Genomic DNA, 22,717 nt, shown 5'->3' on the forward strand with positions numbered 1-22,717 from the left:
CACTCCAGCCTGGGCGACAGCGTGAGACTACATCTCAAAAAAAAAAAAAAAAAAAAAAAAGTCCGCCCGCGGTGGCTCACGCCTGTTATCCTAACACTTTGGGAGGTCGAGGCGGGCGGATCACAAGGTCAGGAGATCGAGATCATCCTGGCTTAAAAGGTGAAACCCCGTCTCTACTAAAAACAGAAAAAATGAGCCCGGCCTGGTGGCAGGTGCCTGTAGTCCCGGCTACTCGGGAGGCTGAGGCAGGAGAATGGCGTGAACCCGGGTGGCGGAGTTTGCAGTGAGCCGAGATTGCGCCATTGCCCTCCAGCCTGGGTGACAGAGACTCTGTCTCCAAAAAAAAAAAAAAAAAGCGCCTTTGGGAGGTCAAGGCAGTCGAATCACTTGATGTCAGGAGTTCAAGACCAGCCTGGGCAACATGGCAAAACTCTGTCTCTACAAAAAACTCAAAAATTAGCCGGGTGTGGTAGCGCACACTTGTAATCCCAGCAACTTGGAAGGCTGAGGCAGGAGAATCGCTGGAGCCTGGGAGGCGGAGGTTGTAGTGAGCCGATGGCACCACTGCACTCCAGCCCCAGCAACAGAGCAAGATCCTGTCTAAAAAAAGAAAAGAAAGCACCGTAATCACTGTAATTAGTTCTTTGACTTTGAACTTGCCAAAGAGCACATGTAAGTTAAATAAGAGCCTAGAAAAATTTGTACTTTTTTTCTTGCAGTTTAAAAAATCATCTTAAATGAAAGGAGAAGTGCACAGTGATACAACTTTGTCTTAATTAGCTACGCTGTTTCTCTGTGCTTTGCTGACAGTATTGAATCAAAATCATGATTGTCACTAAGGCTGCGACTAAGCAGAATCACACAGTAAGCTGCCGTGGATAATGCAGATGTCAGGTGTGTTACAGTGAATAAAATGAGAGAATAGTCTAATTTAGATCGACCGCAATAATTCGTGTGTGTGTGTCATTTTTTAAAAAGAGACCAGGTCTTGCTATGTGATCAGGCAGGTCTCAAACTTCTGGCCTCAAAACTTTCGCCCATCTTAGCTTCCCAAAGTGCTGGTATTACAGGCGTTGAGCCACCGTGCCCAGCCAACCCCAATAGCTCTTCCTCATAATTTATCTCATCCATGTAATCTAGTGTGATACAAACTGCTCTGCATCTCAATGAATTTCTGTAACCTCAGTTTAAAGACAAGTAAAAGTGAGCTGGTTACATCCAGGGAGGGAGATGGCATTGGCAGTGTGGAGAGAGGAGACGAGACGTGGTCAGATTCTGGATGAATTCTGAGGTTAGAGCCCAGAGGAGTGGTAGGATTCTGGGTTTGTTGGAGGTGTGTGTTGTGAGCAAAAGAGAAGAATTGAAAGTGACGTTTCTAATATTGATTTCACACAGCCAAGATTCTACATTGCTCATCTCCTGGGCACCTGAGCCTCCTTTGAAGTTTCCTGTCACAACTGTCCTCTTGACGGCATGGATGGTAAGGCCTGGCAATTTTCTGTTTCTCTGTTTCAAGGAAAACTACCCTTTTGTCCATGGACTTGTTGTTTATTCTACTTGTGAAATGGTGAAAATGCTCCCCAGCCCTCAGGTATTGTCTTAGAGGTTCTGAAGCAATCGCACATCTCACAGAGGTCACTGAATGTTACTTGCTTTTATCAGATGAGATTTCTTCTGGCAACAGTGATTGTCTTTCATAATTACAACAGCTGGTAGGTGTACAGTGGGCCAGGCACTGCTCCAAGATTCTTATGGAAATTAACTGATTCAGTCCTGGGGCAAACATATTTTATAGGCAGGAAAACAGGGATGTTTAGTAACTTCTCACAGTTCAAGCTGGCAGAGCAGGGCTTTAAACCAGGCGGTCTGACTTCAGAATTTACATTTGATAATGAAATCTGTTGAAGCAATTTTAGTGTAGCTCTGACTTAAGTTTTTATTAATATAATCCTTTCTAATTTTGTTCATTTTGCAAGGGGTGTACACAAAATGTTTACCTAGAAAAGAGGTGTTACACTAATTAGCAATCATCTAAAATGATTGTACTGGGCCGGGTGCAGTGGCTCACACCTATAATCTCAGCACTTTGGGAGGCCGGGGCAGGAGGATTGCTTGAGCCCAGGAGTTCAAGACCAGCCTGGGCAATAGAGTGAGACCTCATTTCCATTTTTAAAAAATTAAAATGATTGTGCTGGTTGTGAAGAGATCTAGTTGCATAATTGAACTCATAATCTGAAACTGGATTTTTTTTAAAAATTCAAACGTATTACACTTTGCCGTTTAAAAAAAAACTTGAAATTCCTCACACTGTGATGTACAGTGGCCCCCTGTTGCCCCTGAGAGATGTGTTTCAACACTCCCGGCCGATGCCTGAAACCGAGGATGGTACGAAACCCTAGGCTTGCTGCGTTTTTTCCTGTACATACATACCTGTGATAAAGTATAATTTATGAATTAGGCCATAACAATAACAATAATAAAATGGACAATAATAAAATGGAACAATTATGACAATATACTGTAATAAAAGTTATGTGAATGTGGTCTATCTCCAAAGTATCTATTGCACTCTCAAAATATCCATTGTACTGTCCTCAACCACAGTGACCATGGAAAATCAAAACCACAGAAAATAAACCCTCAGATAAGGGGTTATTCCTTATGTGAAACTCATTGCCCGATGGTATCATGGTAGTTTCCTGTTTCTTAAAATTGGCAAATTGCCTACAGGGCAGGTTATATCATACAAAGCATCACTTTTTGCTATGAGATTGACATGAAAATAAAAGGTGAATGGACACATGTTCTCTAAGAAATCATAGTATCTGCCGGGCGCGGTGGCTCAAGCCTGTAATCCCAGCACTTTGGGAGGCCGAGATGGGCGGATCACGAGGTCAGGAGATCGAGACCATCCTGGCTAACACGGTCAAACCCCGTCTCTACTAAAAAGTAGAAAAAACTAGCCGGGCGAGGTGGCGGGCGCCTGTAGTCCCAGCTACTCGGAGGCTGAGGCAGGAGAATGGCGTGAACCCGGGAGGTGGAGCTTGCAGTGAGCTGAGATCCAGCCACTGCACTCCAGCCCGGGCACAGAGCGAGACTCCATCTCAAAAAAAAAAAAAGAAATCATAGTATCTATCTGGAAACAGTATAGGTCAAGAAAAAAAAAATCATAATGTTTAGGCTGGGAGTGGTGGCTCATGCCTGTAATCCCAGCACTTTGGGAGGCCAAGGTGAGTGGATCACCTGAGGTCAGGAGTTCAAGACCAGCCTGGCTAGCATAGTGAAATCCTATTTCTACTGAAACTACAAAAATTAACCTGGTGTGGTGGCATGTGCCTGTAATCCCTGCTGCTCAGGAGGCTGAGGCTGGAGGATCACTTGAATCTGGGAGGCGGAGGTTGCATTGAGTCGAGATCCTACCACTGCACCTCCAGCCTGGATGACAGAGCAGGACCCCGTCTCCAAAAAAAAAAAAAAGAGGAAAAAGGAATCATAATGTTTAGTAAGAAAATCTCATTTGATTGGCATGGCTTCACAATTTGGCTGGTGTAGAGGAAATTGGAAAGTGTATGGTACTTGGGATATACTGTTGAACAGTGTTCCTGCTTATATTTTAGTGGAGGGAGCAAGATAACAAAACAATAAACGGGTAGTTAGTAGATTGGAGACACTGCAATGTCTTTGTATGCTGACAGGAGTGCTTCCGAGGAGAGGGAGAAATTGGGGATGCAGGAGCCAGAGAGGTGGTAATTGTAGAATGAAGTCCTTGAGGAGCTGAGGAGTGGGACCCCGTGTAAGAGTGGAAGTGGAAGAATTGGCTGAATAGCACGAGATACTTAGTCCTAGGAGGGAAAGCAGAGAAGATACGTTCAGAGTTGGGAGTGAAGGATGAGGAAGTCTGATTGCATCTATTTTTTCCGTAAAATAGAAGCCAAGGGCTGGGTGCTGTGGCTCACGCCTGTAATCCCAGCACTTTGAGAGGCCAAGGCAGGTGGATCGCTTGAGGTCGGGAGTTCGAGACCGGCCTGATTAACATGGAGAAACCTCTGTCTTTACTAAAAATACAAAATTAGCCAGGCATGTTGGCGCATGCCTGTAGTCCCAGCTACTCGGGAGGCTGAGGCAGGAGAATCACTTGAACCCGGGAAGTGGAGATTGCAGTGAGCCGAGATCACGCCATTGCACTCCAGCCGGGGCAACAAGAGCAAAACTCTGTCTCAAAAAAAATTAAAAATAAAAAGGTTATTTGATGATCTACTCTGAACAAGATCAGCAGCTAAGAGTAAAGAGTGGGGAGTGGGCATAGGAGGTTTGAGGAGAGACAGTGTGAAGTGGTCAGAGCCTGGGAAAGCGAATGGATTGGGGACGTGTGGGAATCTTTAAGCAGTGCTGAATGCCTGTTTGTTATGGGTGTGCAAAAGTTTACAGTTAGCTAAGGGTCTTATTGATCATGCCTGTAGTCCCAGCACTTTAGGAGGCCGAGGCAGGAGCATCACTTGAGGCCAGGAGTTCAAGACCAGCCTGGGCAACATGGCAAGACCCCATCTCTACAAAAAAAAAATTTAATAAGCTGGGCATGGTGGTGTGCACCTCTAGTTCCTGCTGCTTGGGAGGCTAAGTAAGGCAAGAGGATCGCTTGAGCCCAGGAGTTTGAGGCTACAGTGAGCTAAGATCGTGACACTGCACTCCAGCCTGGGTGACCTTGTCTTGAAAAAATAATAAATAAACAAAAAAGACCAGTCAACCTGGTAGCGAGTCTTTCTCCAGGACCATTCACCAGCCAGGGAACTGAGTCTTTAGAAGGCAGTGATGATGGTGTTGAACATGGATCCACAGGGAGGGCATTAGGGGCAGGGGGTGATGGACAGGAAACACATTGTAGGTAGGCTGATGGATTAGACATGTGGATGAAGCTGAAGAGCTGCTGGGTGTGAATACTAGAGTGAGCAGGCTGAAAGGATAGGAAGTGGGATCGCAGAGGGACGCTCAGAGGTCAGTTGTGCTGTGCTGTGATGAGTTGGAGTCACTATGGGAGTGGGTAGCTAAGATGGGCGGTGGATGAGAAACCCAGCGACCAAGATGTGGGCTGGATCATCCTTGTGGAGGTTGAAGTGCCCCAGGAGGGGGAGAGCAGTAGAGATGGAGGGAGGACCGGGGGGCATTGCATGATACACACACGATGATCAGCGCATGACAGTGCCATGAGGGGTTCTTGAGGCCAGAATCTGGTGTCATGAACTTCAGAGAGCTGTGATCTGAAAGAAGAGTGAATCGTTCCAAAGTGACAGTGATGAAGAAGACATCAAGACCCTGAAGTTGATCAACAAATAATGACTGCATGCCTAATACATGCCGAACACTATTCCAGACATTGCCATGTGAGGTGCGAACTATTACACGCTTTCCATTCGAGAGGGTTCCAGGGGTAGCCAGATTTCTGCTGTAAGAGCCACTGGGGATCCGGGAAACATGCTGGTAGTAGATTTCACGTCCCAGGGGTTTGAGAACAAAGAGGCTGGGAGATTGAGTCAGTGTAATACAGAGAAGACATGATTTTTGACCGTGACAGGTAAACGGGGTTGTGAGTCACCATGGGATTAGCCCTGGTTCTCTTGTGAAAGAAGATGGGTTCGAAGTGAATGGTATGGGGTCCCCAGGCAGCATTTTCCACCTGCGCCCCCCAGTGGGGTGAGCCAGAGCCTCTTCTGGGGGTGTGCCCTCTTTGGCAGATGGGAACAAGAAATGATGGAGGCCTCTGGGCTTCCTTGGAGGCATGTGGCACTCTCACCTAGAGCACAGGGCACTGCCTGGTCTCTTCTCTCTTGCACTGTGCAGTCTTGGAGTCTTTGTGGACTAAGCAACTCAAGCTAATCCTTATACAACTTCTTACTCTGAGCATTAGGCCCCGCCATCAGATTCTAGGCCTGAAGTTTGGCTGCTGGCTCTTTCGTTCCGGTAAGGGATTGTAGAGTGGTGGAAAGGACATTGGTTTGTTGATCTAGAGATTCCTTATTGACCCAGCTCCTGCACTGATCTGTTTCTCCATGTGATCCTGAACAATCCCTCACCGTCTCAGACTCTAGCCCCTGAATTTCAGACAAGGAGAGTAGGTCAGATACCCTTAATATTTTTCCATTAAATACCTCTGATTTTATAAACAGATAGTGCCCAAATGGCGGGGAAAGAGCAAAGAAAATAGACAAATCAAGAAAGAAGGAATCTGACTGGCAAATAAACGTAAGCAATTCTTAACCTCACCAGTAATCCAAGAAATGCAAATCTTTTTACATCGTCCATCAGACTGGCAGAAAAATTTAAGTGACACATCAGATATTGATGAGGTGGTGGGGAGAAGTGGCCCTTGTGTACAGCACTAGTGAGAGTGATATGGGAGATAGCAATTATTTAGGGAGATAGTAAGGGCAACAGTGTCCTCAGCAGAATTTCCCTTTTAACAAAAAGCAGCCCCCAAGTAATTTCTAACAAAGGCCAGCCTGAAAAATCAAACTGCAGACATAGAAAAGCAAGCTAGTAATTTGCACGGGTGAATACCTGCAGCTGTGCCAATAGGAAAAGGCTCCCTGGGGGCCAGGCATGTTCAACATGGCGGCCCCTTTGTCAACCACGTGGACAGTAAAGAAACAGGCAGCATGGCAGCTGGCCAAGTAGAGAACCACCTGCATAATAAAAGATTAGGGTGGGGTAGCCAGGTTTTCCACCCTATGCATACCTAGTCCAGCCAATCTTTCATGTCCAATGTAAATCAGACACTGCGTCCTCAAGCTCATCTATGAAACCCCATGCATTTCGCCATGGAAGCGGCAACCAATTTTTCTGGGACTCCTCTCTGCTGCTGAGAGCTCTTCTCTTTCTTTTGCCTATTAAACCTCTGCACTTAACCTCACTTCTTGGGTGTCAGCGTCCATGATTTCCTTTGCGTGAGGCAACGAACCTCGGGTATTACCCCAGATGAATGATGACATTTCAAGAGTGCATCCACTTTGAAAACAATTTGGCAGCATCTAGCAAAATTGGAAAACGTGGATACCCAGCAATGCAGCAATTCCATTTCTGATAGATATTCCCAAGAAACACATGTGCAAGAAGACGGATACATGATTACAGCATATTTAGTAGTGGGGGAAAATTAGAAATAGCCCATATTGTCCTTTTTTGGAAAATGGAGTAAGGTGTAACACAGTCTTACTATAGGATACAATATAGCAATGAAAAGAAATAAACTAGAACTACATGGGGGTTTTTGTTTGTTTTTCAGATGGGCTCGCCCTATACCCAGGCTGGAGTACAGTGGCACAATCTCGGCTCACTGCAACCTCCACCTCCCAGGTTCCATCAGTTCTCCTGCCTCAGCCTCCTGAATAGCTCGGATTACAGGCATGGGCCACCAAACCCGGCTAATTTTTGTATTATTAGTAGAGACGGGGTTTCACTTTCTTGGCCAGGCTGGTCTTGAGCTCCTGATCTCAGGTGATCCTCCCGCCTTGGCCTCCCAAAGTGCTGGGATTACAGGCATGAGCCACCGTGCTTGGCTAGAACTATATGTTTTGATTTGGGTTAATCTTACAAGCAATGTTGAATGAACCCAGAATGCAGAGTAGTGCAGTGTGGAATATTTATGTAAATATTTTTTAAACCATGTAATATATATTAACTGTGACTGCCTATATATTTATGTAAAAGCATAAAAATGGACTGGAATGATGCCTCGAAATTATGAAAGTGATTACAATGGGAATTGGGGGCAGTGGTCAGGAGTTAAGATTTGGCATGACTTCATCTAGAAGGTGTTATTTAATGTTAAAGGCAAGAAGCAAACAACAAAATGTTAATGATGGCTAATTCTGAGTGATGGGATCTTAGTATTTTTTATATAGTTTGTATCTATTTTTTTTAAATCTCAGATAACTTAAAGGTCAGAAATTATATACATCTAAAGCCTAAATCGATGTTTGGTGTTTTGAAATTATTCCCTTGTTGGTTGAATTTCATGGAAGTTGGTGTGCGGGAAGTTCTCTCATTGATTGGAGTGGAATGTGTAAGGACATTTAGCCCTGTGGCTGGCCCACTCTACTCAGCAGTATCGGCTCCTTCTTAGACCAGTGTCCCCTAAGAAGCACCTGGGGACAGGAAAGATAGAGACAAGAACAAAGACCAGGCAAAATGGTGCATCTGTAGGGTTTGTTGTTGTTGTTTTGTTTGTTTGTTTTTTCCAGTTTCAGCTTTCATTTTTGATTCAGGTTTGTTACAGAGGTGTATAGTGTGATGCTGAGGTTTGGAGTATGATTGAACCCATCACCCAGGTAATGAACATTGTACCCATTAGGTAGTTTCTCTTACCTCCTGTGGGGTTATTTAAATTGCCTTGTTAAAGTTGAATGTTTGGAATCAGCTGTGCTTATTCTCTGTCCTTTCTCTTCTTTTTCCCTAGAGGAGGAAGACAATCTGTCTCTGCTGACCGCATTGCTGGAAGAAAATGAGTCAGCCTTGGATTGTAATTCAGAAGAAAGTAACTTCTTGACCCAGGAAAATGGTGAGCCCGACGCATTTGATGAGCTCTTTGATGCCGACGGCGACGGTGAATCTTATACAGAAGAAGCTGATGATGGAGAAACAGGAAAGACCAAAGATGAAAAAGAAAATTTGGCCACTCTCTTTGGAGATATGGAGGACTTCACAGATGAAGAAGTTCCTGCATCACAGTCAGCTGAACAGAGGGTCCTCCCTGCTCCTGCCCCCAGTCGAGAGAAAACAAATGAAGAGTTGCAAGGTGCCCTAACTACTTGCCTTCCTTATTTCTTTCGGATAAGTTGGATGAAGACCACCAATCTGATAGTTGTCATCAAAATAGCTGCTGATTCCAGGGTAGAGATAAATGACTTTGTCAAAAAAGAAAAAAAGAAAGAAAATTATACCAGTTGATAGATGAAATGTTTAAGGCCAGCATTTCAGCACAAACTACAGACTCAGTGTCAGCCAGCTGCAATGGATCCTGTACGGAATGCCTCTGAAACTTTTCATGTTTCTTACGGAATAGTAGTACTTTGATATTTATGTGGAATGTGGAGCCAGAGACAGGGCTGCAAAGCTGCCACGTATCTATTTGAGCAGAGCATTCCTGAACAGAAGCTTTGACACATATTCTTTTCTTATTCCTGGCATCTCATACATCTTTAAGCTATAATAAAATTCAGTGGTTGGCTGTTTCTTCTAATACAGAAGCCAGCATTTATCATATTAATTATGATATCCAATTTATGAAATAAATATAACTTTTTTTTTTTTTTTTTTTTTTAGACAGAATCTTGCTCTGTCACCCAGGCTGGAGTGCAGTGGTACGATCTTGGCTCACTGTAGCCTCCACCTCCCAGGCTCCAGTGATCTTCCTGCCACAGCCTCCCTAGTAACTGGGACCATAGGCGTGCACCACCATGCCCAGCTAATTTTTGTTTGTTTGTTTGTTAGTTTTTTCAGTTTTTGTAGATACAGGATCTCCCTATGTTGCCCATGCTGGTCTCGAACTCCTGGGCTCACGCGATCCTCCTGCCTCAGCCTCCCAAAATGCTGTGCTTACAGGCACGAGCCACCATGCCTGGCCTATAATTTTTTCTCAAGTCCTAAACACTTGTTAACTGTGGATTTGTATCTGATATCTCTTAATAGTACAGATTTATAACTAGCTTGACTATTGGTGCTTCATTACTTTAAATAAAATTTGTGTTTCTCTAAGGGACCTCTTTGAAGTACAAAAGTTAATCATGAGCTTTGGGTATGTGATTTTATCGTGGGTCTCAAGGTGTTGGGACAGGGAGTGGATAACAAAAATATTGCCAGCATTTTTGTCATGTAGAATGTTTCCTCCTGCCTGGTTCTTAAATTAACATATTTTCATTTCCTAGAGGAATTAAGGAATTTGCAAGAGCAAATGAAGTCCTTACAAGAACAGCTAAAACTAACAACAATTAAACAGACAGCAAGCCCAGCCCGTCTGCAAAAATCCCCTGGTAAGAAGACTGTCATTCTGGCAATCGTGTGCATTTCTGTCATTAAGAAATTATCACATTATTTCTGCATCCAACTCCTGTTCAAACAGCCCTTTGAACCTCTTTCTGAATGGGTTTTTACTCACTTATTTTACTTTTAATGAAGTAGAGAAGTCTCCACGGCCGCCTCTTAAGGAGAAGAGAGTTCAGAGAATTCAGGAGTCAACATGCTTTTCTGCGGAGCTTGATGTCCCTGCGCTACCAAGAACCAAGCGGGTGGCTCAGACACCAAAGGCTTCACCTCCAGGTGTGGTACTTGAGGCCTCAATATCTTGGCACTGTTGTATGTGTTCGTGTGTGTGTGGGTGTCTGTGTCTTTTGGTCTGTCTTATCTCCCCATTGAGAAAGAAAGTCAGTTTCTTGGGAATGGGAGCCACGTGATCTGTTTTGTGTTCTTCCTCTAGATCTCAGAGTGCCTAGAAAATCCTTAGGGCCAAGGCACGGGGTGGGAGGATTGCTTGATCCTAGGAGTCTGAGACCAGCCTGGGTTGTATAGCAAGACCCTATCTCTACAGTAAATAAACAAATTAGCCAGGTGTGGTGCTTGCCTATAGTCTCATCTACCTGAGAGGCTGAGGTGGGAGGATCATTGGAGCTCAGAAGGTTGAGGCTAGAGTGAGCTGTCATCATGCCACTGCACTCCATCCTCTTCCACAGAGTAAGACCCTGTGTGAAAAAAAGAAAATCCGTAGGTACAGAGTAGCTATTTACTAAGGACTTAACGGTTGAATTTTTTTGTTAACTCTGTAGTCTCATAGTTTTACCAGGATTGTCACAAGGAAAGCCACTGGTCAGGTTCTCATTCTTTAAGCTTGTGAGGTTATTTCCTTAGAAAATGGTCATTTTATTTGAAGCCAGGTTGTATTAAACCAAAAGGGCTGTTTTTTAGAAACGACTTATTTGCCAGGAGTATAGGATGCTGTTCAAATACAGTCCTATTTCAGCACACACATGTATATGCGCAAAGCAACAATGAAAAGGATTTCTGCACTATGTATTGGTTTTCTTGTATTGCCAGGAGACATAAGACAAGGTGGTCCTGATAGAACACGGGTTGGAGGACACAGCGTTTCATTGGCTGCATGTGTTTGGAAGGGCCCCTTTGAGTAGCATGGGTCTGTGCCACAGTAGTAGAGAACTACTTTCGCCTGAGTGTTCATATTAATCTGACAGCAAGTTATATATTCACATATCCATTCAGGAGTAGCATCCATCCCCTCAGGACCTTTGGCATTACTAAGGTGTTGCATTACATAATGTCCAAAGTTTGGTTTTGAGGGGTGGGGAATGGGCCTGGCCTCTAGGTTCTAAAGTTCTAGGGTCACCCTGGCCCCTAGTGGGAGAGCAGGGATCCAAAGTCCCTTTGAGAGCAAACAACAATCTTACGAAAGAGTGATATTTTATTAAGAAAAATACCCCAGTGTCTGACCTTCCGGAGAATTATCAAACACTTCTAAAATATGAAAAGTAACTCCACCAGGGATATTTAATGAAGCAATAGTGAATAGAATACCAGACCCCTAACTCTCCTTGGCCCCAGAAATAAAATGGAATGGAATGAAATGAAACAAGAAAGAAGAAAAGGGGAGCTAGCTTTGGAATTTTTATTATTTATTTATTTTTTTTTTAATTTTTGAGACAGAGTCTCACTGTGTCACCCAGGTTGGAGTGCAGTGGCATGATCTGGGCTCACTACAACCTCCGCCTCCTGGATTCAAGCAATTCTCCTGCCTCAGCCTCCCGAGTAGCACATGCCACCACAGCCAGCTAATTTTGTATTTTTAGTAGAGACAGGGTTTCTTCATGATGGCCAGGCTGGTCTTGAACTCTTGACCTGAAGTGATGTGCCCTCCTTACCTTCCCAAAGTGCCGGGATTACAGGTGTGAGCCACCACGTCTGGCCTGGATTTTCTTAAAGCAGAATTTGAACTGTACACAGATCTCCACTAATAACTCATTTGGAAGGAGGTCTTTTCCTCCCTTTGAGAATCTGCCCCAGTGCTCTGTATTTTGATGAATATTCAGTAAACATCATTGCATAGAGAAACAGTATTTTAGAGTGGCACTGTCTAGGACAGCAGCCACTAGCCACATGTGGATATTTAAGTTTAAATTAGATTAAATGTAATTAGAAATATATTTCCTTAAAAGCACGGGGTCACATTTAAGTGACTGATGGCCGCCTGTGTCTGGTAGCTACTACTGTATTGGACAGCACCAATGTAGAACGTTGTTATCAGAGAAAGTGCTGTTGACTGTAAGGCCAAGAAATGATATCGTGGGCATGCTTTGCTCTCAGGATTTGATTATCGCATGTGTTGCTTTAAAAAAGGAACAATCCTGGCCAGGTGCGGTGGCTCACGCCTATAATCCCAGCACTTTGTGAGGCCGAGGCAGGCGGATCACCTGAGGTTGAGAATTCGAGACCAGCATGACCAACAAGGAGAAACCCCGTTGCTACTAAAAATGCAGAATTAGCTGGGCATGGTGGCGCATGTCTGTAATCCCAGCTACTTGGGAGGCTGAGGCAGGAGAATCGCTTAAACCTGGGAGGCGGAGGTTGTGGTGAGCCGAGATCGTGCCACTGCATTCCAGCCTGAGCAACAAGAGTGAAACTCCATCTCAAAAAAAAAGAACAGTTCAGCCTGTGCTCATGTGCAGTGGCTCACGCTTATAATCCCGGCACTTTGGGAGGCCTAGGTAGATTGCTTGGGCTCAGGAGTTCAAGACCAGCCTGGGCAACATGGTAAAACCCGTCTCCACAAAAAATACAAAAACTAGCCGGACATGGTGGTACATACCTATGGTCCCATCTACTCAAAAATCGCTTAAACCCAGGAGATGGAGGTTGCAGTGATCCCAGATCACGCCACTGCACTCCTGCCTGGGTGACACAGTGAGTGCCTGTCTCAAATGAACAAATCTGTAAAAATAAATTTTGTGATTATCTGTGTGGTTGCCTTTTCATTAATTGTGTTAATTTTCTAGAGCCCAAAAGCTCATCTTCAAGGATGACAAGTGCACCCTCCCAACCACTCCAGACTATTTCTCAGAACAAACCTAGTGGGATAACTAGAGGTCAAATGGTGGGGACCCCAGGAAGCTCTGGGGAAGCGGCTCAACCCATCTGTGTGGAAGCCTTCTCCGGCCTGCGGCTCAGGTCAGTAGCTATATCATCTATTCATATGTGCCACTGCATAGCTTTTTGTGCCTCTCCGTGTCTTTTAGAAGTACTGTGTTTGTACGTCGGGATCCACAAAACACCAGCAGCTTTTGAACTCTACAAAACACCACCGTAAGACTAGCAGTAGCCCTGGGTTTGACTAAGTACAGTTGCATATAAAATGTTTAAGAAAGACTTTTTCTTGTGTACATAATCAACAAAGAATATGTATCTATAAAAAGAAATGGACAAATGGTAGTATATTTAATCAGAAATTGACAGACGGAAACAGACTTTTAAAATTTTTCCCCATCTCTTTTGAGGTATAATTTAGACTATTTTTAAATACACAGAGAGTTTAACCAGGATAATATTTATGCAATTGAGCAATTACTGGATTGCTTTGGCTCTTCTGGGTCTTTTGTGGTTCCATATAAATTTTAGGATCATTTTTTCTGTTTCTATTGATTCTTGTAATTGATGTTAAGAAAAATAGCTATGCCATTTTTCTTTTTTAACTTTTTTTTTTGAGACAAAGTCTTGCTCTTGTCCCCCAGGCTGGAGTGCAGTGGCGCAATCTCAGCTCACTGCAACCTCTGCCTCCCGGGTTCAAGCAATTCTCCTGCCTTGGCCCCCCAAGTAACTGGGATTACAGGTGCCTGCCACCATGCCTGGCTAATTTTTTTTTGTATTTTTAGTTGAGATGGGGTTTCACTATGTTGACCAGGCTGGTCTAGAACTCCTGACCTCAGGTGATCCACCTGCCTCGGCCTCCCAAAGTGCTGGGATTACAGGCGTGATGCCCAGCTGCCGTTTTTCTTTCTAATAGCCTTTTTAAGGCAAATTTATATTCTTTGCATCTGTTATGGGGAGAAATTTAAGATAGCCTGTTAAAATAGGAATATATTCCAAGCTCAGTTCAATTAAAAGCTATATTCAAATCCTGGACTTTTATGGCTTTTTACTTTATTTTTATTTTTTTAATTATCTATACTCTGTATCACTACTCCACTGCATCATTACATCTGGATAACCCCAGAGCAGAACAGTAATCCTTACTGTGAGACTGGATTGCTTTTCACACAGTCCATTTGAGGAACCAAGTGAAACCCTCTAAAACTCTTAAACCTTGTCAGTCTAAACATCAGCCAACAACTGAAACTGCTAAGCTCTTAAAGTATATATTATTAGGCAGAGAAGAACGAGTGTTGCCAACATACAATAAAAGTGTGTTATAAGGCTGGGTGTGGTAGCTGACACCTGCAATCCTAGCACTTTGGGAGGCCAAGGCAGGAGGATTGCTTGAAGTCAGAAGCTCGAGACTAGCTGGTGCAACAGAGTGAGACTTCATCTCTACAAAAAGTAAATTAGCTGGACGCAGTGGCATGCACCTGTAGTCCTAGCTACTTGTGGGGTAGGGGGAGTGCTGAGGCAGGAAGATCACGTGAGCCCAGGAGTTCAAGACTGCAGTGAGCTATGATCATAACACTGCACTCCAGCCTGGGCAACACAGCAAGACCCTGTTTCTACAAACAAAAAAGAAGTGTCTTGTAAAGACTTGGTATTCTCCAAAACTGAAGAATGTATTTATGTCTTAATTACATCTGAGACACAGTCTGAGAAATAGAATACAGCAGTAGAAGCTGTGGTTTTCATTGAGGGGGCAGCAGGGTTCATTCTCAAGGTAGAGAATTGCCCCTCCCTGAGATGCTACTGCCTGCCCCAGCCATGGCCCACTTGAAGCTCCATACGGGTATTGAACCATGTTGCTGCTGGTGGGCGTTTATTGCACATGTGAATCAAAATTGAGATAAAAGAGACTTAAACTACTCAGCAAAAGCTTCTGAGTGGCTTTTAAATTTAAGGGATTACAGAATTGTTTGAGTCTCTTTGTCATTGTTATACATGAACCTCAGACCCTAAAAATACTCTAAAGGACATATTCATAGAAATTCCCCGACACAGGTTGAGGATCCCTTATCCAAAATGCTTGGGACCAGAACTGTTTTGGATTTTGGATTCTGGAATATTTACATTATATAGAATTGCTGGGTAAGAATCCCAAATCTAAAATCCAAAATCCGAAATGCTACAGTATTTCCTTTGAGTGTCATGTTTGTGCTTAGAAAGTTTTAGATTTTGGAGCTTTTTTTTTTTTTTTTTTTTTGTAATCTATTAACTCACTGTTACAGAGAAAACCCTGGGCTGTATAGAAGAACCTTTCCCTAGCTGGGCATGGTGACTCACACCTGTATTCCCAGCACTTTGGGAGGCTGAGGAGGGTAGATTGCTTGAGCTCAGGAGCTTGAGACCAGCCTGGGCAACAGGGCAAAACCCCATCTCTACAGAAACAAAATTTAGCCTGGTGTGGTGACATGCGCCTCTAGTTCCAGCTGCTTGGGAGGCTGAGTGGGGAGGTCCAGGCTGCAGTGGGCCAAGATTGTGCCACTGCGCTCCATCCTGGACAACAGAGCAAGACCCTATCTCAAAAAAAAAAAAAAAAAAAAAAAAGGTTTCCTCAAAACTGGGAAGGATCCAAAAGTGAAAGAATGACTCAGACTTACATGTAAGGCACTCCTGGATGGCAGCAAGATTGTTTGGGAGATCTGCTCGTTTGTCTATTTTTGCTTTGGTTACCTGTGCTTATGAGTTACTACTCAACAAATCTTAGCCAAGACCAATGTCCTAGAGAGTTTCCCCAATGTTTTATTTTAGTAATCTCATAGTTTCAAGACTTAGATTTAAGTCTTTAATCTTTTTTTTTGAGACAGTCTCGCTCTGTTGCCCTGGCTGGAGTACAGTGTCGTGATCTCAGCTCACTGCAACCTCTGCCTCCCGAGTAGCTTGGACTACAAGCACACACCACAATGCCTGGTTAATTTTTGTATTTTTAGTAGAAAGTGCCATGCTAGCCAGCCTGGTCTCAAACTCCTGACCTCAGGTGATCCACCTGCCTCGGCCTCCCAAAGTGCTGGGATTACAGGCATGAGCCACCATGCCCAGCCTCTTGAATACATTTTGATTTGATTTTTGTATATGGCAAGAGATAGAAGTCTAGTTTCATTCTCCTGCATATGGATATCCAGTTTTCACCACACCATTTGTTGAAGAGACTGTCCTTTCCCCAGTGTATGTTCTTTGCACCTTTGTTGAAAATGAGTTCATTGCAGATTTATGGATTCATTTCTGGGTTCTCTGTGCCAGTACCATGCTGTTTTGGTTACTATAGCTTTAGTATAATTTGAAGTCAGGCACTGTGATTCCTCCAGTTTTGTTCTTTTTGCTCAGGATTGCTCTGGCTATTTGGGGTCTTTTGTGGTTCCATGTACCTTTAGGACTGTTTTTTCTATTTCTGTGAAGACTGTCATTGGAACTTTGATGGGGATTGCACTGACGCTCTAGATTGCTTTGGATAGTATGGACATTTGAACAACCTTGATTCTTTCAATCCGTGAACATGGGCTATTTTTCTGTATTTGGATCCTCTTTAAGGATTCCATATTCCATATTTGGATCCATATTTGGATCCTCTTTAATTTCTTGAATCAATGTTTTTTAGTTTTCATTGTAGAGATCTTTCACTTCTTTGGTTAAGTGTGTTCCTAGGTGTTTCATTTGGAGCAGTTGTAAATGGGATTACTTTCTGGATTTCTTTTTCAAATTGCTGGTTGTTGGCATATAGAAATGCTACTGATTTTTGAATATCGATTTTGTATCCTGCAACTTTATTGAATTTGTTTATCAGTGCTAATAGTTTTTTGGTGGAGTCTTTAGGTTTTTCCAAATATAAGATCCTATCATCTGCAAACAGGGATACTTTGACTTCTTTTCTAATTCGGATGCCCTTTATTTCTTTCTCATCTAATTGCTCTAGTTAAGACTCCTCTAAGCTGTTTGCCTACTGTGTATGTGTGATGAGACTTTTTTCTTGGTGTGTTCCCAAATATGCTCCAGAATGGTTGGGTTCTCAGGGACATCTGCTCTTCGGCTGGGCACCATGGCTGTGGCCCACTACCTGGCCTTCAGGGTTCAGGTAGCTGACATACACCCTTAAGTAACTTGGGGCGAGCGGGGCACTTACCACACCACAATCACAGAAATCAGACAAAGGAAAGAATTTTTCCACTGAAGTCAATGTTTTGCTTCCTGAATATTCTTCATTGTTCAAACTTAGCTCTGGGACTTTCTGTTCCAGAAGACTCATGAAATAGTGAAGAAGCATGTTTTCCTCTGAGTGTCTTTTCTCATCTGCAAATATGTAATGCAATCAAAGATGAAACAAATGGGAATAACCCTAAGTTTTTTGACCAGTCATTAGGAACAAGAATATATTAATAGAAGCTACATTCAAAAGCCTTTACTATATGTCAAAATGTTGTCTTTTAAAAAAATTCTATTAGAATAGTAGAACCTGTGAAATTCTTGCATAATTGATGAAATTTAAATGTCTTATTTATGAATATCAATTCATGGTTTTGTAATAAAGTAAAAAAGGATTGTTTTCAGAAGAATATTAAAATTTACATAATTTAAGAGCTTAAAGGATTCTTGTATTCTATATAAACCCTAGATCTATATCCAAAGAAAGGCAAACCTAGCTTTAAAAATTATCTTAGAGGCTAGGCGTGGTGGCTTACACCTGTAATCCCCACACTTTGGGAGACCAAGGCGAGCAGATCACTTGAGGCCAGGAGTTTGAGACCACCCTGGCCAACATGACAAAACCCCATCTCTACTAAAAATACAAACATTAGCTGGGTGTGATGGTGGGTGCCTGTAGTCCCAGCTACTCAGGAGGCTGAGGCAGGAGAATCACTTGAACCTGGGAGGTGGAGGCTGCAGTGAGCCGAAATTGCGCCACTACAATTTCACAGCAGAAATTGTGCCAAAATATATATATATATATTTATTTATTTGCTGAAAAAATGGATGCCTTGGTCATACTATATTACTAAGCTTCCCAAGAACAGGTACTGTAGAGGTTTCTGACCATCACACTCCCTTACCACCTGCTAAGATGCCAGTTAATTTTTTATTAGAATCATAATTACTAATCATTAGTTTCTTAACCCAGGCGACCTCGAGTATCCTCCACAGAAATGAACAAGAAAATGACCGGCCGAAAACTGATCAGACTGTCTCAGATCAAGGAAAAGATGGCCAGAGAGAAGCTGGAAGAAATAGACTGGGTGACATTTGGGGTTATATTAAAGAAGGTTACGCCACAGAGTGGGAACAATGTGAGCCATTGTATTGATTTCTTAGCTGTTTTACTGCAAACTAACAGTGGGAACTTGATGTCCTGAATTTGTTAACTGGAACCTGTTGGTGTTTCATTTACAAATAAGTATAGTAAGTTCCAGAACCGCCACACATCATTGAGTTGGCATCCAGCGGGTATATGCAAAGGATGCTCTATTTAAATAAGACCTGGTGGCACAGGTTTCTTGGGCTTTCCATTGTCCAAATCATTCTTACTGCATTTCACGTGTCATTGTTTTTGGTGACACATGTGGTTGTCCCTGTGACACTGTAATCTCTCCCATGGAGGAGAGGGACAAGTAACCAGAGAGGCTGAGTTCACAGATTCTTTGGAGGTCTCTTTAGATGTAAGACGTCAACCACAGAAGTGCTGAAATTGCTGGCCTGTGTCAGTGTTGTATGATATATTTAATTTGATCGTTATCACCAAAGATCTAACAAGTTTCAAAATCACTTTTGACTGAGTCATAAATGGGAAAGTTATTCTGTGACCTGGCAAGTCAGATAGCCTGGCTTCTAAGCCTGTGCCCTTAACTAGCGACGTTACCTTAGGTTGGCCATTAATCTTTCTTTAGCGGCTTCCATCTCCTTATCTATAAAAATGAAGAAATTGGCTTTGATTAGATTGAAAATCTCTCCTGTCTCTAAAATACTATGATTGCTCGTGCTCAATCATAATGTTATTCTCTAATTTAGATCTTGGCCAATCTTTGGTTTTTTTGTGAGAGCTGACATGGAGTTGAATTTTAAGAGTACCTGGTCCTAAGCCATTATCCTCAGCAAACTAACGGAGGAACAAAACCGAACACTACATGTTCTCACTTATAAGTGGGAGCTGAACATTGAGATCACATGGACACAAGGAGGGGAACAACACACACTGGGGCCTGTTGGGGGAGGGCAGGGAAGGGGAGAGCATTAGGGAAAAGAGTTAATGCATGCCGGGCTTCACACCTAGGTGGTGGGTTGACGGGTGCAGCAAACCACCATGACACACGTTTACCTATGGAACAAACCTGCACATCCTGCACGTGTACCCTGGAACTTAAAAAAATTTTTAAAAATTAAAGATTACCCAGTCCTACACTAGCCCTATTACTATTAAGGTAAATGTGGACAGGTCTGGTTTCCCTTTGATTAAATTCTTAGTTACTTCATAAGTGGCTGTAATTACCTGATAATAATAGACACGAGAATTTATTTATTTATTTATTTATTTATTTATCATTATACTTTAAGTTCTAGGGTACATGTGCATAACGTGCAGGTTTGTTACATATGTATACTTGTGCCATGTTGGTGTGCTGCCCCATCAACTCGTCAGCACCCATCAACTCATCATTTACATCAGGTATAACTCCCAGTGCAATCCCTCCCCCCGCACCTCTCTCCACTATAGGCCCCGGTGTGTGATGTTCCCCTTCCCGAGTCCAAGTGATCTCATTGTTCAGTTCCCACCTATGAGTGAGAACATGCGGTGTTTGATTTTCTGTTCTTGCGATAGTTTGCTGAGAAGGATGGTTTCCAGCTGCATCCATATCCCTACAAAGGACACAAACTCATCCTTTTTTATGGCTGCATAGTATTCCATAGTGTATATATGCCACATTTTCTTAATCCAGTCTGTCACTGATGGACATATGGGTTGATTCCAAGTCTTTGCTATTGAGACACGAGAATTTATCTGAACTATTCCAAGACAGGCATTGCACAAATCCATGGAAGATGGATTCTAGTGCTCAGAGTCTGGGCAGGAGATTCCATACTGTAGCCCATAACCATACCCAGCCCAGATGCCTCTGTGACATAGTGCAAGTCAAGATCATTCAAAGTATTCTGGTTTTAAAAACATCTGAAAAAGTGGAGGTTTTTCGTGTTATAATCGGTCAGCATTTTGAGCTGTATTTCTTCAGATACTTAGTAATACTTCTGAAACGTTAAGGTTAAACTCAACCAGTTTTCGTGAAACGATGCTTTTGTTTTTCTGGTAAGCTAAGCAAAGATTTAATAGCCTAGAGAGGAAACTTCTTTATTATATTAATAACAGACTTAGGCCAGGCTTGGTGGCTCACGTCTGTAACCCCAACGCTTTGAGAGGACGGGGTGGGAGGATTACTTGAGCCCAGGAATTCACGACAAGCCTAGGCAACATGGTGAGACCTCATCTCTATGAAAAGAAACAAACAAAAAAAATTAGCTGGGGCTAGCAGCACATGCCTGTAGTCCCAGCTGCTGAGGAGGCTGAGGGTGGAGGATCCCTCTGAGCCCAGGAGTTGGAGTGAGCAACGGGACGTGATTGCACCACTGCCCTCCAGCCTGGGTGACAGAGCAAGACCTTGTCTCTAAAAATAATAATCATCATATAATTAATCAATGATATAGAATAGATTTACTCAATTTACCTAACATTGATTCATATCAGTAAGTTTTTAAATGGTAGTGTCATACCTTCCACTGTCCTTTTAATGATGTGCGCATGTGTCTCTACATCATTAGAAAGGCAGTGCTATCCCACTCCCTCTGCTTAGACCCAAGATAATTAGAGACTCTGCTAACAAGTTTGCCACCGGCTTGCTTTATTTCACCTGCATCTCTAACATGAGAAGGGTAATAGAATGCAAAAGCCTAGAGAATGGGTTAATTTACAGTTATCACACATGCTGACGATACATATTTGAGTAACAACAAAACTTGGATTTAATGGATTATATGCATATAGTTTTCCATTGTAAAACTCTTGAACCATAAATGAGTATAACCTACAGGTCAAAAATTATTAAAAAATAAAAATAAAAATGACTTTTTGTTCCAGGGAAAAACCTTCAGCATCTGGAAACTGAATGATCTTCGTGACCTGACACAATGCGTGTCCTTGTTCTTATTTGGAGAAGTTCACAAAGCGCTCTGGAAGACGGAGCAGGGGACTGTCGTAGGGATCCTCAATGCCAACCCCATGAAGCCCAAGGATGGTTCAGAGGAGGTAAGAGCCTGTTTCTGGGATTTGAGCGATGATTGTCCTCACAAGTTAACTGAGTTTTATCAAAGACGTTTGAGGCTGCACACAGTGGCTCACACCTGTAATCCTAACACTTAGGGAGGCCAAAGCGGGAGGATCACTTGAGCCCAGGAGTTCAAGACCAGCCTAGGCAACACAGTGAGACCCCCATCTCCACAAAACATGTAAAAATTCACTGTGAGTGGGGGCGCACAACTGTAGTTCCAGCTATTCAGGAGGCTGCAGTGGGATGTTGACGCTCTAGTGAGCCCTGATTGTGCCACTGCATGCCAATCTAGGTAACAAAGTAAGACCCCATGTCAAAAAAAAAAGAAAAGAAAAAAGTTTGTATTAGTCTACCTCCAGAAAATAAGTCATGCTTTTATGTGATTGTGTCTCTGTGAATCTGGCTTTTCATTTTTTGTTCATTCATTACCCACCAGCATTCTGAATTTCCACCTATTCTAAAGTGTTTGTAACAACTACCTTTATTCTGTCTTTTCAAACTAGTTACAAAGTTCCTGGAGTTTTTTTTTAACTATTATACTCAGGTTTCCTCAGATTCATACTTTTTTTTTTTTTTTTTTTTGAGAGTGAGTCTTGCTCTGTTGCCCAGGCTGGAGTACAGTGATATATTCTTGACTCACTGCAACCTCCATCTCCTGGGCGCGAGTGATACTTCCACCTCTGCCTCCTGAGTAGCTGGAACTACAGGTGTGCACCACCACGCTCTGCTAATTTTTGTGGGGTTTGTGTGTGTGTGTGTGATGGAGTTTCACTCTTGTTGCCCAGGCTGGAGTGCAATGGAACGATCTTGGCTCACTTCAACCTCCGCCTCCCAGGTTCAAGTGATTCTTCTCCCTCAGCCTCCCAAGTAGCTGGGATTACAGGCATGCACCACCATGTCCAGCTAATTTTTTTGTATTTTTAGTAGAGACGAGGTTTTACCATGTTGGCCAGGCTGGTTTCGAACTGCTGACCTCAGATGAGCCACCCACCTTGGCCTCCCAAAGTGCTGGGATTACAGCCATGAGCCACCACGCCCAGCCTATTTTTGTGTTTTTTTTAGGGACAGGGTGTCACTCTGTTGCCGAGGCTTGTCTCAAACCCCTGGACTCAAGTGATCCACCTGCCTTGGCCTCCCAAAGTGCTAGGATTACAAGTGTGAGCCGCCATGCCTGGCATGATTCCTTATATAAATTTTTATGGTGGCATCAAGAAAGCAGTGTTTTATAA

General features: G+C 43.1%; 1 protein-coding gene across 2 annotated transcripts in view; it reads left to right on the forward strand.

The window, feature by feature from the left end:
• Positions 1 to 22,717, forward strand: part of MCM10 (minichromosome maintenance 10 replication initiation factor) — a 52,206-nt gene that overhangs the window by 1,494 nt on the left and 27,995 nt on the right. Inside the window, exons 2-8 of one of the 2 annotated variants that reach the window (XM_073018724.1) lie at positions 1,396 to 1,480; positions 8,450 to 8,788; positions 9,918 to 10,022; positions 10,168 to 10,308; positions 13,050 to 13,221; positions 18,299 to 18,464; positions 21,299 to 21,466. In XM_073018724.1, coding sequence (XP_072874825.1) covers positions 1,474 to 1,480; positions 8,450 to 8,788; positions 9,918 to 10,022; positions 10,168 to 10,308; positions 13,050 to 13,221; positions 18,299 to 18,464; positions 21,299 to 21,466 — 1,098 coding nt within the window. In that variant the 5' untranslated portion in view covers positions 1,396 to 1,473. The remainder of the gene's footprint in view (positions 1 to 1,395; positions 1,481 to 8,449; positions 8,789 to 9,917; positions 10,023 to 10,167; positions 10,309 to 13,049; positions 13,222 to 18,298; positions 18,465 to 21,298; positions 21,467 to 22,717) is intronic. The other variant, XM_008002286.3, reaches the window with a different exon arrangement.

The sequence above is a fragment of the Chlorocebus sabaeus genome, chromosome 9, assembly GCF_047675955.1.
Source record: "Chlorocebus sabaeus isolate Y175 chromosome 9, mChlSab1.0.hap1, whole genome shotgun sequence".
NCBI lineage: Eukaryota > Metazoa > Chordata > Mammalia > Primates > Cercopithecidae > Chlorocebus > Chlorocebus sabaeus.